Genomic DNA, 17,457 nt, shown 5'->3' with positions numbered 1-17,457 from the left:
CTTTTCCCAAAGGGTTGTGTTTGAAACCTCGTAGCTGAAGGTTACATCCTGTGTGGCCAGGAAGCATGGCCGTTCTCACTTCCCTCAAGGCACTGCTGGTAGCACCGGGCTGATAGAATCACAGAGTGGTTTGGGTTGGAAGGGTCCTTTAAGACCATCCAGTTCCAATCCCCTGCTGTAGGCAGGGACACCTCCCCTAGACCAGGTTGCTCACAGCCCCATCCAGCCTGGCCTTGAGTGCCTCCAGGCAGGGGGCATCCACAGCCTCTCCAGGCAGTCTGTTCCAGTGGCTGATGGCAGTGCCTGGGCTGTCTGCTCCCACTAACTGCCAGGGCTGGGAAGCAGACAGAAATTTTTCAAGCTCTGGGCTAAAGGGGAGAGGAAAAGCAAATAACGAGTTTTAGTAGAAGTGCCTTTTTATTTTGAATCCTTTACGTGTATATTTAAAATGTTTTTCTTAAGCTCAGTGAGGGAAGGTTTAGGTTGGATGTCAGGGGGAAGTTCTTCACAGAGAGCAGTGAGGTGCTGGAACAGCTGCCCAGAGAGGCTGTGGATGCCCCTTCCATCCCTGGAGGTGTTGAAGGCCAGGTTGGATGGGGCCCTGGGCAGCCTGGGCTGGTATGAAATGAGGAGGTTGGCAGCCCTGCATGCAGCGGGGGGTGTTGGAATTTGATGATCCTTGGGGTCCCTTCCAACTCAAACCATTCTAAGAGATTATGACTTTATGATCTTTCTGGATTCACTCCTTTCAGGGAGTTGTGGAGAGCGATGAGGTCCCCCCAGCCTCCCGTTCTGCAGCCCGCACAGCCGCAGCCTCCTGTCTCTGCCACAAGCCGGCTTTGCCCCCCGGCTCAACTCTCCCCATCCGTCGATCCGTCGCCGTGACACCATTTCGGCGCGGTCGCTCCGGCCGGGAAATGGCGGCAGCGGGCGGGCCGTGCCCCACACGGAGCCTCACCAGCAGACTGGCGGCGCGGCCGCTCCGCTGAGGCGCTCCGCCCGCTCTGCCCGCGGCGGGGCGGTGCCGGCCGGGCGCAGCGCTGCGGCGGGGGATGGCGGCGGCGCGGAGGGCGCGGGCGGGCGATCCCCGCGCCGGCTTCAGGCGGGCGGCGGAAGAGCAGAGCCCCGCCGTGCCGCAGGGTCTGATCCGGGCGGCCCGGAAGAGCGGGCAGCTCAACCTGGCGGGCCGCGGCCTCGGCGAGGGTGAGCGCGGGGAGCCCGTCGTGTGCGGGCGGCGTGCTGCGGGCGGGGCTGGGGGAGCCGGGGGTCATCCCGTGCCGGGCTGCCCGACGTGCCTCGGCTGCCTTCTGTGCCCGGCTGCGGGCGTTCGGCGGTAGCTCCATGGGCTCGGTGCTTTCCGCCTTCTTCGTTACACAGAAAAAAAAGTAAGCGATGAATATTGCCCGCCCACTTTCTTTTTGCTGTCACTGGCCGATCTCTACCTTGTAATCGCTGTTGAAGTGCACTTAGAATTGCCAGCTTTGGGAAAACGTCCCTGTAAAAGTAACCGTGTGTATGTACGTCTGAAAGCTGCTGGGAAACCGTGGGCTTTAGTGGTGTGTGAAGCGTTTGGCTGAGCCCTGTGTTCTGGCTTGCAGTGCCCCAGCACGTGTGGCGGATCAACTTGGACACCCCGGAGGAAGCCCACCAGAACCTCTCCTTCGGTGCTGCGGACCGCTGGTGGGAGCAGACGGACCTGACCAAGCTGATCCTGGCCTCCAACCAGCTGCGGTGCCTGTCTGAGGACGTCAGGCTGCTGCCCGCGCTCACTGTACTCGATGTATGTACTGGGATCCTGTACATAAGATCCCAGTCTCACTGTACGATATGGGACAACATAGCTTTAGGTCCTTGTTTTCCATTGCCTGCAGTGGTGGATGTGTAGAAGCAGCATTGGTGTCTTGTCAGGACAAGGCACTGTTCCCTATCTCCCTGTTGGTACATTGTTTACGCACAGGCAGTGGGTAATGTTGTGCAGAGAGATCCAAGGAGTCTTATTGTGAACACTGAAAGAGCGGTTGCTGCATGCAGCCACCTCTAATATGTTTCTGCACACTTCATAGCAAATAATTTGATCTCTCAGTGCTTACTCTCAATTAAATAGAACCTTACAAGGTTGGCAGTTAAAGTGCAGCTGTTGGTAACTGTACAGAGGAACGAACGTACACAGGTGTTGAGAGTGGACTGAATGGAACAGAGGAGTGTACACAGGTGTTGAGAGTGGACTGAATTGTACTGAAGAACATATTCAGGTGTTGCTAATGCACAGAATTATTTTGTGCATTAGTTCAACTTGGTTTGTTGCAGGGTGGGTGGAAGAAAACCTACAAGGTGCAACTCAGTAAGTATTCCAAAACTTCTGTTTTGCAGGTACATGATAATCAGCTGACATCTCTGCCTTCAGCTTTAGGACAATTAGAAAATCTTCAGAAACTTGATGTCAGGTACTTGTTAGAAACTTAGAGCGTTGATTTTCAAAGTGTGCATGAGAGATTGTAGTAAAACAATTTTTAATTCCAGAAATGGTAATTAATTAATTATTTTTTTAAATAGGAGACACGAGTGTATTGAGAATTATATGGGTTAGATTAAAACTGGTGGTCTGAGGTTTCTTAAGATAATTTTGACTAATACTCAAAAGTCACAGTGTTATTTGGAAGCTGATACTGATACTTTGAATACTCACACAAAAGCAGTATTGACATTCATTTGCTTCAGTATGGAAGTTTTCTTTTAAAGGCGTAAAACATGAATAATATACATTTGAAATGGCTGAAGACATCATTCAGGCTGTAACTTTCATATCGTTCTGTTTACAGGTGTAATGTAAGTTTGTACGCGAGGAGAGAGTGTGTTTCTTTTTTGTCTGTGAACTATATCATAAATATTAGATGCAGCTGGAGTATTGTAGATTCAGATGTGGATGAAAAGTATTCTTTAACAAAGAAATTCATTTTCTCTTAGGCAACTAATCCATTAAAGAGGGTTGTAATAGTTGTAAGAGGGAGATTTTCTTAAGGGTGATGGTGTCCTGTGCAGCACGCCTGCATGCATGCTGTGACGTGGACGTGTTTTGCAGATGTAACGAACAGTTGCGCTGTGCCAACAGCAGAGTATCAGGTGCATCTAATGCTGGGGGTGCTTCGTATTTGCTCTGGGGTCTGAAGAGTTTGCATTCCAAATGGCTGTGCATGTTGTAACCCTAGTTGGGACAGCACTAAGTGTGGAAGTTTCTATTTGTGGTTATATTCTCAAAACTTTTTAACAATTGTTACTTTGCTTTGTTTTCCACATTTTGATGCTAGCCACAACAAACTGAAGAGTATCCCAGAAGAACTGCTGCAGTTGTCACATTTGAAGGGCCTCCTTCTTCAGCACAATGAGCTAAGCCACCTGCCGGATGGGTTTGGACAGCTCGTCAGTTTGGAAGAATTGGTAAATTACAACTTCTTGGAAAATATTGGTTTGTTCAGAAACATCAGTCGGTGTTTTACTACTGATAATTGAAGAAAAAAGAAAGTCTTAGAACCTTATGAATATCCAATAATTCATGGAGCTTATCAGCTGTTATGTTTTTGTGTATGTGCTTGCAGCCAAGTTTTGATTTGGATTTTCCAAATATTTGAAGAAAAATCAAGTCCCTTGTGGTCTGTCCATCATGGTAGACTTATCTCTTCCATTCACATTTCTACCAGGGAAATCCTGGAGATGTCAGCAGTCTAGTTTGAATATTCTGCCAGTAATTAACTTTGCAACAACAGTACCCATGGGATATTTTAAACGTCTCTATTTATAACCTCTTTCTCTTCTTTTTTGCTCTTCAGGATCTGTCCAACAATCATCTTACAGACATTCCAAAAAGTTTTGCTTTGCTCATTAACTTGGTGCGACTCAATTTGGCTTGTAATCAACTCAAAGACCTGCCTGCAGATATCAGTGCAATGAAGAGTAAGTTAGTTTCCTCGGATTGTTAAATGTCAGACAGCCAGGTCTGTAGTTATGTTCAGAAATACATTACATAATATTCCAGGTTATGAAAGTAGGTTCTGAAGAATTTAAAGTATTCTCAAGAGGACAAGCTTACAATTATTTAAAAAAAAAAAAAAAAAAGCTACTAGAGCTTCCATGTATCAAACTTAGTCCTCCTGTAGTCCATATTACTTGACAGACGCTCAGGGAACTATTAGAAAAGTGTAAGGATTACTGTTCTGCTGTGAAGTTTGATGAGTGTTCAGTGCGTATTTTGAGTGGAAAGTAAGGCATAAATAAGAGCTAGTTGAATTCACCAGTAAAGAGAGGACAGCACGAACTGGTCAGTGATAAATGTTAACTTTTGTTATGTTGATACCAAACTTGCTGATGTTGATGTTTGCATCAATTTCAACATGTATTCTAATAGCTGTGGCTGGTCTGTAGGAGCAGGTCATAGACTGCCAGCTTTTGTCAGTGCTACAGAAATTATCTGCAGATCTTTCTGTGATGGCCTATGACATTAGACCTAACCTGCGTGTTACCTGCAGTCCTTTACTCCAAACAAGAGCTACTATTTGGCAGTGTCACTGAAGGCATTCCAGAATGTCAAGTGAAGAAGAAATGAAAAGCAAATGTGTTGCTTTCAGCAGTGCTGATGCTAACTGATTGGATTTCTTCCGAAGTTTGGATGTAACAATATGTTTTTATGCTTACCTTAACAACAACAACAAAAAAATAGGGTATCAGTACTTCTGTAGAAGACTATTTGTATTTTCTTTTGCTATTCTGTAGGCTTAAGACAACTGGATTGTACTAAAAACTACCTGGAAAGTGTACCTTCTGAATTGGCGAGTATGGCATCATTGGAGCAGCTGTATCTGAGAAAAAACAAACTGCGTTCCTTGCCAGAACTTCCTTCGTGCAAATTACTGAAGGTAAGGTTTGAATTGTTGGGGTGCTGTAAATGTGTTTGCAGTGAGCTTCTAGAATAGCGATGGTTAGCTCACATACAAGTTATTGTGAATTGCTGTGATCAGAAGTTAATAAATCTGTGTGCAGAACTCTATTTAATACATACTCATTTGCATTTACTCTTACTGTCCTTATTGATCTGTCTGAACAGCATTTGGAAGAAAAGCTTATAGCAATATTCAGATTTAGAAAATAAAAAAAAAAAGGTATTTATGGGGAAGAATGGCTCAAATATTGAGTGTGATATTGCCTGCAACAGCTGTGTTTTATCTCCAGGAACATTTTATGAATAAATTTACACTTACTTTGTTCACTCCTGTTTTTCCTTTGTAACTGCAGACAAAGTGTGTGTTTGAAAGAATCACAGCCTTCAAATGTTTTGTAGCCTTAATTTTTCTTACGTTTATAATTGCAATTTGCCTGTCTGAGAATATCACAAACATGTTACTCATCGAATAGCAGTGTTATTAGGCCAATTGAATGTTTATGTCACTGGATATATAATCGATAACCAAATCCATCACAGAATGTAGATACCATAGTTCAGCATAACTGAGCTCTGCACTTAAAGTTCCAAGCAGTTCCAGCATTTTCTAGCACAATTCTTGCTGGTATGTGAGGTTCTGTATTTATATAGCACACCCATCAGCAAATGTCTCTTCTTGGTTTAAAGAACCATTTGGAACTGTGAGTGATCTTTGTCTCCATAGGAATTACATGCTGGTGAAAATCAGATTGAAATACTAAATGCAGAAAATCTTAAGCACCTGAATTCCCTCTCTGTGTTGGAACTTCGAGACAACAAGATAAAATCAGTTCCTGATGAAATCACTCTACTCCAGAAGTTGGAGCGACTTGACCTCGCCAACAACGATATCAGTAGGTAATAAAAAAATGCACGTCTGTGATGAGGCCTTCCCCGTGGCATCTATGGATGGCTGATTCTATTGGTGATGTATTTCAGTAATTAAGAAAGGCCTGGACTGTAAAATGAAGGCTCCATTTCTTTGTTTTGTGAATGTTGCAGTCGCAGCATGCCTTTCTTAAATGTGATATATTCTGTATCTTTTTGTTAGAATCCGAGCTTCAGAATACCAGGCCTTCTGTCAAACAATTGCCAATGCTTGGGATTTGTACTGAAGCAGCTCTGATCTGAAATGGGTTGTTTCTGTTTGCAGATTGCCTTACACACTGGGGAACCTTTCTCAGTTGAAATTCCTGGCATTAGAGGGAAATCCTTTGAGAACCATTCGAAGAGACCTTCTGCAAGTAAGCTCGTTTAGACAGTACAGGAAAGCTGGTGATGTTGCAGACATCCATTATGCAAATAGTGTAGGCAAAGCATTATTAGAGAGCACCTACATTTGAAGTAGCCTGTTCACCTTCAATCTGTCGCTTTTGTTTGTGTGTTTTTGTTGCTGTTCCTATGGGGTTCTGATGTGATGCATAACATCATGAGAACTGTGGAATAAAGCAGGTCATTGCTTCACAGGACCTGTTTCTGATTTGCTGTAGATGTTGTAATATATATTACAAATGAAGCAGCAGATATCTAGGGAAGGATTGAGCAGTTGTCTGCTGCCTAATTACTGCAAGTCACAGCTCGTTGCAGTGCTAGGCAAGTACTTGATGTGAAGGTTTTCCTAGATGAGCGTGGATTTTTTTTCTCATTTCCTACTTGCCTGAATTAAAGATCTTGGATTCAATTTCCAAAGAGTATTTGCTGACAAATGTGTTTTGAGCAGTGACAATATCATGTATGGTAAATTTTTATGGATAACCTATGAAGTGGAGGTGGGAATTATATATGAGGAACAAGTACACGGGCAGCAGGGAGGCTGGATCATGGGCACCACTGCTGCTATAGAATTATTTTTAATTTCTATCCCAGCAGGCCCTTCTCATTGGTGGTATACATTACTTCTTTCTTTTGTCAGTGCTATAAAATAAATGTTTACAAAGCACTCAAATTCTCTAAAAATACTGAATGTCCTCTATTGAAATGAAATTTTGTAATATGTGTTAGAAATAAGGGAGGATATGTGTATCTGATTAAGTGAGCACTGTATGCACTACAGCTTCTCCTATCTTCTTTCTTCAGTTTTTGTCCAGTTTCACCAGATTCCCTGTGAGAGTTCCTTCCCTCCCATCTTCCGTGTTTTCTTGATCCCCTCTGCATTCAGATCAGTTTTACATATAGTATAAATATCAGCTAGAATGAGAAACATTCATATTCATTGCTTTAGTTCAGTCCTTGTTCTAAAACACCAAGGAGAAATGTGCAATATTGTAAGGGAATCCTAGTTTTATCCTAAAACAAATGGGCTGGGTGAGATGATACGTAATGACTTGGAGATCATGCAGTTAGTAACTGTGTTTGACTGGTAGAAGTGGCTGTGAGAAGATTGCCAATAAAATTTTAGGAGAATCCAGAACACTGAACTATCTATTTCCATGTCAAATAATGAATTTCTTCATGAAGCACAATCATGCTATAGCTTTTTAGAGAAGGCTGAGTTCATTTGAGCAGTTCTTCCTTGCTCTTGGAGCTGGCCAAAGAACTTCAGATGAAAAGCTAAGAATGTGCAGCCTGAGGTAGCAACATGGGGCTGGGAATCTTCAGCTGGAATAAATACACAAATTTCTAAAGAAACAAGGACATAAGCTGTTGCAAATAGGGTTTTTCTACAGGAACTGTTGGGTAGTTTTTATAACAAGCTGTGCTATATGGTCCATTTATATGACCAGAATTATTGGTCTTCATTGTCAGAACAGCGGTGTAAATATTGGCTGGTAAATGCTTATTGACCTTTGGTTCTTCCTTCTTTCCTTCCTTCCTTTCTTTCTTTTTTTTTATTTTTATTTTTATTTTTATTTTTATAGAAAGGCACCCAGGAACTTCTGAAATACCTGAGAAGCAGAATCCAAGGTATGTTGCTTTAAGGAGTTGCATCTTAAAGAGAATCTTTCTAAGAAATTAAAATGCAGCCAGTTTCCTCCTGTTATCCTGCAATGATAGGTTTCTTTACTCAACAATTTGCTCTGTATTTCTGTGCTGTTCTTTTTCTTACTCTATTGGACAATATAACATTCTTTATGGAGCATCATCACTTAGGAAAGCAACATTAAGTATTTTTCCCTGGTCCCTTTATGTATTTTGGATGAAGAATTCAAGTTGTTTTTTGTTTGTTTGTTTTTTTCCCTTGGACATCATGGGAAATTTCCGTAACAATTTCATTTTCAGCTTGCTGTCTGTCTGTCAGCTTTGTCACAGTGTAGAAGTGTAGGTGTGATTTTGCAAGGGTAATATGTATTATTCATTCATGTTATAGTATGGGCAGTACAGTTCTGTGGTTCCCAGAAATTAAGCATGAGAAAGGCAGCCTCAGGGCCATGGTGGTGCCATGAGCTCCACCATGTAGCTGACTAAGAATATAAAAGATCTTGGGGGAGAAAGTAAGAGGATATTTTAAACAGAATTTGAATACCTGGCCTATTCACCCCTCTGTGATATAAGTCTTGATCCCACCATTCCCTATGGAAATAATTAAAAAGTCACAGAGCACAAGTTCAGATGAAATATCTCAAGATTAATTCTCTGAACCAAACTGCTGCATGTCTTTGCAGAATCCCCTTTTGGGGTGTAACTTGAGTGATTTAAAAAGCAGCTAGCTGGTTATGTATCAGTTTCTCTAACTGATACAGTACTTCTGGATCCATTCTACTAAAAGGGTCCAAAGGTTGCTGGTGTGCAACTGTCCAGATTATTACTTGGTCCTCTCATTCAGTGAGATAATTTGTCATTTGGTTGGTTTTCTGTTGTTTGGGGTTTTTTTTTGTTTTTTTTTCTTTGTTTGTTTTTCATGTCATTCCATATTTTCTAAATAAAGTATTGCAGATGACACCATTTTTTGATTATATGGGAAACTGACTGTCAAAGTCTAAGCAACTTGCATGTGGAGGAGAGCAAATCTTTTCAAAACAGGATTTTCTTTTACCTTTAGAAATCTTCATTTTTCTTAAATTTTAAGACATGAAATAGGGAAGATGACTGAATTCACTGGTCATGGTAAATATATAGCATGGAAATAATTATGCTGCACTTAAATGCAAAAAATGCTTAACCTTTTAATTTGGAGAGGGTCTTGATGATACACATAGGAAAATTGTATTGAGAATGATTTGTGTGACTTGTGAGTGGGCTTTCTCTCCATCTGCCAGAGGATGGCAGCATTAATTGGATTACTGCAGTGTGTAAAATTGCTTCCAAGTGTCCAAATCCGTGCAAATCTGACATTACTATTAACTTTGCAAAAATGAGTTGGATGCTTGAGTACATACTTAAATGCTCATCTGCGATAGTTTTTATATTTAGGGATGACAAAATAAGCTAAGGTCTTGCATGGATTTTAGTGTTTGTGGTTTTATTGTACCTTTTTGAGCATTTAAGAGGGAGCTAAAGCAGGAGCAGCAACAGACCTATGCATGCAGAGGCTTAAATTGAACAAGTGCCTCCAACCTTGTTGGTCTTAATGAAATAATTACTAGTTGGGCATAGGTGCAGGAGTTGGCAAGCTTTGATTCATGAATGCTGCTGAGTTACTTGTAGCATTCTTTTTTTAGTGGCAGTTAGAATTATCATATGTTTGGGCTTCTAGCTAAGCTGCAGCATTCTGAAGTGCCTGTGAGTTCCTAGGGGATACTGCCACAGCCTGGATGTGCAGAACAAGGTTTTTCATTTCTGAGCTATTTCAAGCAGCCAACAAGTTTTTCATGTGCATTGGAGAGAGTAATCAGAAGGAACTCTACAAAGGAGAGTTTTATCAAGGGTTTTATAAATACTAATGTTTTAATTATAATTGTGGTCAGCTTAGCTGTTCTGGAAATAGTTGACCTGGATTACTTCTTGCCCATCCTACCTGTTTATCACTGTCTCTAGCTCCCTGCCCCTTGGAGGTGACTGCCTAACATGACAGCTAGCATGACAGCTGTGTTGTTGTGTGACCTATTTTTTTCACAGTCCAAGTCAGCTCTTCCCCCTGCCTCCATTAAAAAACAAACAGACAAAAAAAAGCCAACCCACAAACAACCCAAATCTGGAAACTGAACTACAAAAGCCCCTTGCTAGAAAGATCTTGACATAATATGAGTCTGATTGTATGCAATCAGTCTAGAAGGCAGGAAGAGTCAAAATGAGCAATGACAGGTAATGAGGGACACTACAGCTCTCCACCTAGGTTGTTCAGGACACATCGAACTGCAGCCTGTATTGTCTGTGACTGTTACATGTTCCTTCCAGATGACAAAGCCAGCCCAAACGAAGAGCCTCCTGTGACAGCCATGACTCTCCCAAGTGAGTCCAGGATTAACATGCATGCCATAACTACGCTGAAATTACTGGACTATAGGTATGTGGTTTGAAATATTGCCTATTTCTAAAGCTGGAAGAAAGCTTTCCTGTAATGTTTTTTTTTATTAGCTTAATGATAGATACCAGAAGATACCAGACTGTCTGCAGATTCTGATGTATTGATGCATTTTGCACTTAAACTTTGGGTGCTCAGGAGTAGGCAGATTTGAATTGCAGCTCATCTCTCTTTTTTTTTAATGTCATGTTTCACAGTACCATTCCTTTTAATTCACTGAGATACATAATCCTTTCAGGTGCTTTTTTTTACACTCCCTAAGTTAGTAACAGTAAATCTCAAAACATCTCACAGGGGGTATATTATCAGTTTGTTCTTAACTGACAATTTAACTTGTAAGGTTAGGAAAGGGTCACAAAACCATACTTGCTGAGACGTGCCAGATAAAATGCAGTCCTGCAAAAAGCTGGAATGCAGAAGGGACATGACTGTAGTGAAAGGGTTGGGATGGCTTTAGTCACTGTAGACATTCAGAAGGTCCAAATTCAGTGCTTACATGAGCTACATATCACCGTGGGGGAATATTTTGTGATCTGAGGGGGAAACCTGTTGAACACCTACCTGCTGCATTTTCTGGCCCAATATATGGCATACGTGCTGAGGTGATGACCTAATTCAGCTCTTAATGAATGTTCTTAAGCCAGGTAACAGATCAGGTTGTCAGGGTGAAATGACATTATTGCCCAGATGACGTAGCGTGGTGCAGTGATTGGTTAGCTTTCTCATTAACAGTCCTTTGAGGACTTCAGTTTGTAGATACGTATGTACCTATTCTACTGCTCATCGTTTGCTCAAAGATGTCTTGTTAGTAAATAAGAGATGATTAACTTGTTACTTAGCTAAATGCTTCTCATTGTTCAGTGAGAAGCAGGTGGCTGTGATCCCTGATGACGTGTTCAGCGCAGTCAGAAGCAATCCTGTCACCAGTGTCAACTTCAGCAAGAATCAGCTGACTGCCATTCCTCCAAGGTACTTCTGTAGAGATCAGTCTTTACGTGCTGCTTTTTTTTTCTGTTTTGTTCCTCACCATCTTGTGTTGTTTCTGGTTTGTTTTTTTTCCTAATTGAGGATAGTTACACTTTTTCCTCCATATGTGTACAAACACACGCAGAACATAACAGGGATGCTGAATAATACTCTGGCATTGCGAGTGTGAGTGGCATGCAGGAGGGTCCATTCATCTGCATGAAGATCTCAGTAAAATGAAGCTTGGCTATATTCAGCAGTGCTTTCATTGTATGTTGCCTTTTGTACTGCACTATTAAGCATTATCTAAATGAGTAAGGGCAGACTCCAGTGTGACTTCTCATCATAATCAAGTGGTGTACTTAACTACACTCTAGTATTGTTTTCTCTACTAAGTGGTCCTCTCATGTGAAGATAATACATGTGTAAACTGTGAAATGATAGCTTTGCACTAGAGAGGAGGTCCTTTTAGGATTCACTTTCTTCAGATAGCTTTTCTTCTCTTTTTTTTTGAGGAAGTCTGAACGATTTCCATACCATTTTGCTTGATAGGTATTGTCCCATCACGTAGCATTGGACATCTTTGCACTTGTTGTGTCATCTCAAGGAAGAGCTTTCTGTTGACACCAATGGTAACAAATGCTGGTGTTGTGCAGGGAGGAGGCTCACTGCATTCTGTAACCCTAAGAAAATCATGAACGCTCATTTTTAAAAATACCACTGTATTTGTGTGGGTGACTTATTTTAATTCTTGAACACAAATGTGCTGAACAATTGTCCTTTAGCACATAGAACTTGACGAGGTGCTGTCTCTCACAGAAGAAAGTCTCATGTCGGTACAGTTTGGTGAAGGAATGTTGAGCCTCCCATGCTTGTTTGCTCTGTTAGAGGCTCCTCTGCACAGCAGGGAGGAAGGTGTAGGTGTGTGTGCACTGCTAGGTGCCAAGGAATGCAGTGACAGTCCAGATGGGAGAGGTGGATTTTTAGTTTGTTTAATTGCCTTTTGCTTCTAGTGTTACAACAGAGGTTCTGTTACAGAGATTCAGCAACTGACTTTTTGAGCTTTTAAATACTTTACATCAAAGCATCTTGATATAGTATTTGTTTTACAAGGTGCAGTGGAGGCTGTGTTTCCTGCAATTTGTATTAGCAAAAGTGTGGAACAGAAACAAAAGGTGGTACAAAAGAAACAGTCTCCTTCTGTTTGACTGCATGGGGAAGATGGATAGTATTTTTGTTGAGACATTCACAGGAGATGGCAGTGATGGTCATTTGTGACAGAATTTCTGAAATCTTTCTTAACTGCATTTAAGAAAGTAGGCGTTCACAGCAGAACTTACTCTTCTAATCTGTGAGAGAAAATTTACCCTTCTACGAGCTTTAGTAAAGTGATTCTGAGCTTTGTTTTTACATCAAGTGTAAGACTCCAGGACAGGCAGTTTTCACAGGTAAAGTTTCCACTCTCAAAATGGCTTCTGAAATGTCAAGAGCCACAGGAAGTTCCTTGATCTGTAGACTTCTAAAATAAAACAGTTTTTTCAGTAACTTGGAATGCAAATGTGAGCTTCTATAGTGAAAGTATATTCGTGTTGGGTTTCAGGATCGTGGAGCTGAAAGACTCCGTTTGTGATGTCAACTTTGGCTTCAATAAAATCTCTTCTGTTTCCTTGGAGCTGTGCACGCTTCATAAATTGACACATTTGGATATCAGGTTTGTGATGAGTGTTGGACTTCCTTTCCCAGTGACTCGTTTTCATGCCTCTTTAAACCAGCCATCTGTTGCAGTGGAATAGCAGTACTGAAATAATGTTTCATTTCCCAAAAGGGCTCTCTGCCAGTTGAATGACCAGCAGATCTGAAATAGCAAGTGGCCTAGATTTAGGCATCGGTTAAAGAGAAACACACAAAAAAGTGTGCAAGCTCTAAGACTTGCTGTGGTGAAAGGTCTTGTGTCAGTCATTAAAAGCTTCTCAGAGACGTTAAGAGGATATTTAGAAACAAAACAGAAAACAATTCTGGGAATATATCTGGAAGTCTTACAGTGAAGGTATCAACTCTGGTATTCTATCTGGAACTGGAGCATCTTTCAATGAATAATTCTCCTGTGATGACTCTTTATGTCACACTCAAGGGATACCCTGTTTGTCCTTACAAACCCATCTTCTCTGTATGTAAGAAGCTTCTGAATGGCTTCCTGTTGTGGAAAGTGCTGCTGTAACAGTGGCCGTAAATGGGTTTGTTGGAGCCCATGGATATCATAGTCTAAAAGAACTTGTTAGCACCAATAAACATGGGTGTTCTTTTGCTGTGAACTCTTAACTAAGACTATTCTCTATCTTAATTTGATACACAGAAATAATGTTTTGACATCTCTACCTGAGGAAATGGAGGCACTCACAAGACTACAAGTAATAAATCTATCTTTTAATAGGTGAGCAACTATTTCAGTTTTTTTTTTTAATAACAAAATAATTCAGTGTAATTTTAATGTGAGGTAAGAATGAGAAAGGGCTTCAGCTAACTGTGAGGTTAGAACAGTTGAAGGGAATGTGCATCTTTATGCAGTGGTGGTATATTATTGGAATTTTCTATCGCAAGTTTTGGAGAGAGACAGTAGAAGCTGGTTAAAAAAGAGATTAAACGACCTGTGAGCAATATAACAGAAGTGGATGCAGCAGGACCGCCCTGTAGCACCCATAAAACATCAGTTCCAGATGATGGGAAAAATAGCAGGGGAGTGGTGTCCCTGAGCAGTCCTGCAATTGCTCACACTGCTCTCTTCTTCGCCCTTCAGTCACTTTCTGTGTGACACGAGCTGTCATTCACAGTCATTAAATGGGTGGTCTTGGCCTGTAGTTCTGTTACGGGTGCTGAGCTGTCACAGTGCAAATTCCATCCAGCTTTTTGGCTTTGTGCAAAATAACCAGTTTAAACAGCAGCACATGTAAATATTTACTTTCAGTAAACAATGCTGAAATACTGTCTCATTTAAAAGGTTGTTAGTTTTATTGATAGCCCTATTTCTGACTTTCATCTCTTCCTTCTGCAGATTTAAAGTATTTCCCAGTGTCCTCTACCGCATGCTCGCACTGGAGACCATACTGCTCAGTAACAACCAGGTGGGGTCCATAGACCCTCTGCAGCTGAAGAAGATGGAGCAGCTTGGGACGCTGGACCTTCAGAATAATGACCTTCTCCAGGTGCCACCAGAACTCGGGAACTGTGAAACTCTGAGGTGTGTATTTTAAGTGGGGGGGGACTTGTTTTATAAAAACATGTTCTGCCTGGATTCTTCAAAGCATGTTTTGTCAGAGGGTAAGGCAGTAATTTTCTTGCAAGTCTCAGTGCACAAAATGGTCTCTCTTACCAAATCTGTAAAACAGTGCAGTTCCTTCCATTGTTTCTCAGGACTGTAGAAAATTGGAGTTGTTTTAGGATTTAAAACTAAAATGACAGAGAAATATGGAAACATACCTGGAAAACCAGATGCTCAAAAACTTATTTCAGAGTTTCTGAAAGTGGAATTTAGCTTTAAGGATCAACATTTGGTAGAGTCCAGCTTTAATTTTGTATTTTCTGAAAGGTATGTGTTTCCTAGCTCAGCCTCTTACTTGGCTGGTTGGTCTTTGCAGTAAGAGTTGTTTTGGCATTAGGACTGCTCCTCCTGTGGGCATTTTTCTGCCCTCTGCCAAAACTGATTTGCTAGAAGGTTAGCAACTTCAGTTGCTAAAATTGTTCAAGATTTTACCCTAAAAGTGTCCATTTTAAGGCCCAGGAGAAAATTAAGAACAGAAGTGGTAGCATTTGAAGAGGAGACTGCTTTCATTAATAAAGACACAAAAAGTCATCAGGGATCTTAAAAAATAAAATAAAGTAAGTTCAGGCATATTTATTAGTGGAATTTGATGCACAGTATGTAATATCTTATGATAGTATGCATTTGGAGAATATATCAAATGCCTAGTGCTGAGTTCTCAGTTGCTTTGACCACTCAGGTCTCTAGGTAGGAACATTAGCTGTCTATATTCATTGCTTACTGGCTATGGATGAGAAAGCAGAAGAATGAAGAAAAATGCTAGGATTTCTAAAAGAAGTATGCAAAATGAAATTGGAAGGTTATGTTGGTTGGTGTAGTTTAATGTTAAAGCTGAAGACAGTTATGGTGGCTGTGTGTCTTACACACTGCAGAGCCCGTTGGCCAGGTGGGTGAGCCACAGCCCTGGGTGTCAGTAAATACATTTGGCTCCTTACCTGTGTAAGGCTGCTATAAAAGAGCAAATAGTAATGCTTGTTAAAGAGACATGGCTGTTATTATTCTTACATGATGTACCTCAAGGACAGCTAAGCAGAACTAATCTGTCTTGTCAGAAATAACAAATCATGTGGTAGTGTGGTTTTTCCCTGCAAAGTATATTTTCTTGCTGGTCTTTAAAAATGCAGAATAAAACAACCCCCTGCCCTGAACACACACAAGCAAACAGCCTCCACGGCAATTTAGCATGCGAAGTGAGCTAGCAGCCAAGCTAGGATGTAGAGGCTGCAGTGTAACAGTTCTTGCCTTTTACTGTGCAATTTATGTATTTCAGAAGTTCTTTTTCTCACTCTGTATTTTGGCAGAGACTTGCTTAACAAGTGGGGTATGTGTGTATCGTGCAACTGTAGTAATATACCACCAATAGTCAATTAGCATAAATTAGAATTGAGCTGTCTCTATAGAAGGTATCTTAGTATGAATTAAGGTAGCAGAAGTTACAATTATTCTGGAGAATTTCAAAAGATTCTTATCCCCATATGCAGTGTATGAATGTGCTGCAAGAAGGAAAAGCCTGTGTACAAATAACTGCACAAATAATCTGTCTTTCTAGGACACTTCTTTTAGAAGGAAATCCATTCCGTACTCCCCGAGCAGCCATTCTGGCAAAAGGAACAGCTGCAGTGCTGGAGTACCTCAGAAGCCGGATCCCTACTTGATAGGCTGCTTCCCTGTACACCTCTGAATGGAAAGCAGAGTATCATCCTGTCTGATGCCATCACAATCCCTTCCTCGTTGTTTGTAAGCTGTTGGTCTGGCCTGGGCCATAAGGCATTCATAATACTGGTCTTAGTTTGCATGTTAAGAAATTATTCACCAACAAAATATTTTCCACTCAAGGCTGCATGTCTCAGGAGTGCATTTCAAAACACCACAATCTATGTTTACACTTTTTGTAAGAAAGAACGCAGCTGAAAGCTGCATTTAGTAATACAGACAATGTTTTTCTACAATTAAGCCATTTTCTTTTTAAGGGTTGTAATCACCAAAGTAATTGAGCAAAAGGGGGAAATAAGCTTTTTGATTCTTGTATACCTGTTTTATAATCTCCTGTAGGGTGTTTGATCTCACTTCACCGCTGCCTCAAACCATTGGTTGCTGGTCTGTACATGGAAAATACCTGAACCTTTAAACGTGATGAATACAGTGTGAAATGTTCTGCAGACTCTGTGCATGTCCCACGTGAATGTGAGCAAAACATGGCTGATGTTGGTAGCTGCACTGAAACAATAAATGTTTGCTGTTGGATATATGTTTTGTTTCTAAGTCTTTATGGTGTAATTGAAGTTTTTAGCCAGCAACATACAGACATTCAGCTTTTTTATTTAAATGCACTTCAACATCATGAAAATGTTCTCAATTAATAAGAGTAATGCAGAGTGGACATTAACAATATAAAAGGCAGAGTTACTTGATGTTACTGTGTGACTACGATTCATTGCTTCTCGCAGGCCTATGGACATGGAATGGAAGCAGATACCACATGGACTTCCACTGCTAAGGTTTTTTGTTTGCTGGCTTCTTTTAAGCTGCACCGAGTGCTTTTGTTTTGTGGGTTCTGTGTAGGTGCTGCAGTTGGGATCTCTGTGAATGAGAACTAATTGCAAACCCTTCACTTTGCAATCTGAAATGAATTTAAAAAAACAACAACAACAAAATCTTTAAAGCATCTAGGAACAGAACTATACCTCATTCTTCCATTCCGTGTATGAAAGCAAGCTGACACCAAATGGGTATGCTGTGTGTTTTTTATCAAGTAAAATGTATGGAATGAAAGTATTTTCATTTCCTCCACCTGTTCTTGCTGAA

The 17,457-nt window shown here is 41.1% G+C and overlaps 1 protein-coding gene across 1 annotated transcript; it reads left to right on the top strand.

The window, feature by feature from the left end:
• Positions 1-1,006: 1,006 nt before the first annotated feature.
• LRRC40 (leucine rich repeat containing 40) lies at positions 1,007-16,896 on the top strand. Its single transcript, NM_001031295.2, has 15 exons — positions 1,007-1,203; positions 1,599-1,780; positions 2,371-2,444; positions 3,306-3,435; positions 3,825-3,948; positions 4,765-4,907; positions 5,655-5,827; positions 6,123-6,213; positions 7,828-7,873; positions 10,244-10,352; positions 11,232-11,339; positions 12,937-13,047; positions 13,690-13,767; positions 14,386-14,571; positions 16,202-16,896. The coding sequence occupies exons 1-15, from the start codon at positions 1,053-1,055 to the stop codon at positions 16,305-16,307; spliced, it is 1,812 nt and encodes a 603-aa protein (NP_001026466.1). The 5' UTR covers positions 1,007-1,052; the 3' UTR covers positions 16,308-16,896.
• The last annotated feature ends 561 nt before the right edge of the window (positions 16,897-17,457 follow it).

The sequence above is a fragment of the Gallus gallus genome, chromosome 8, assembly GCF_016699485.2.
Source record: "Gallus gallus isolate bGalGal1 chromosome 8, bGalGal1.mat.broiler.GRCg7b, whole genome shotgun sequence".
NCBI lineage: Eukaryota > Metazoa > Chordata > Aves > Galliformes > Phasianidae > Gallus > Gallus gallus.
The sequence above is the reverse complement of the archived record's forward strand: the minus strand, read 5'-3'. Positions and strand labels throughout refer to the sequence as shown.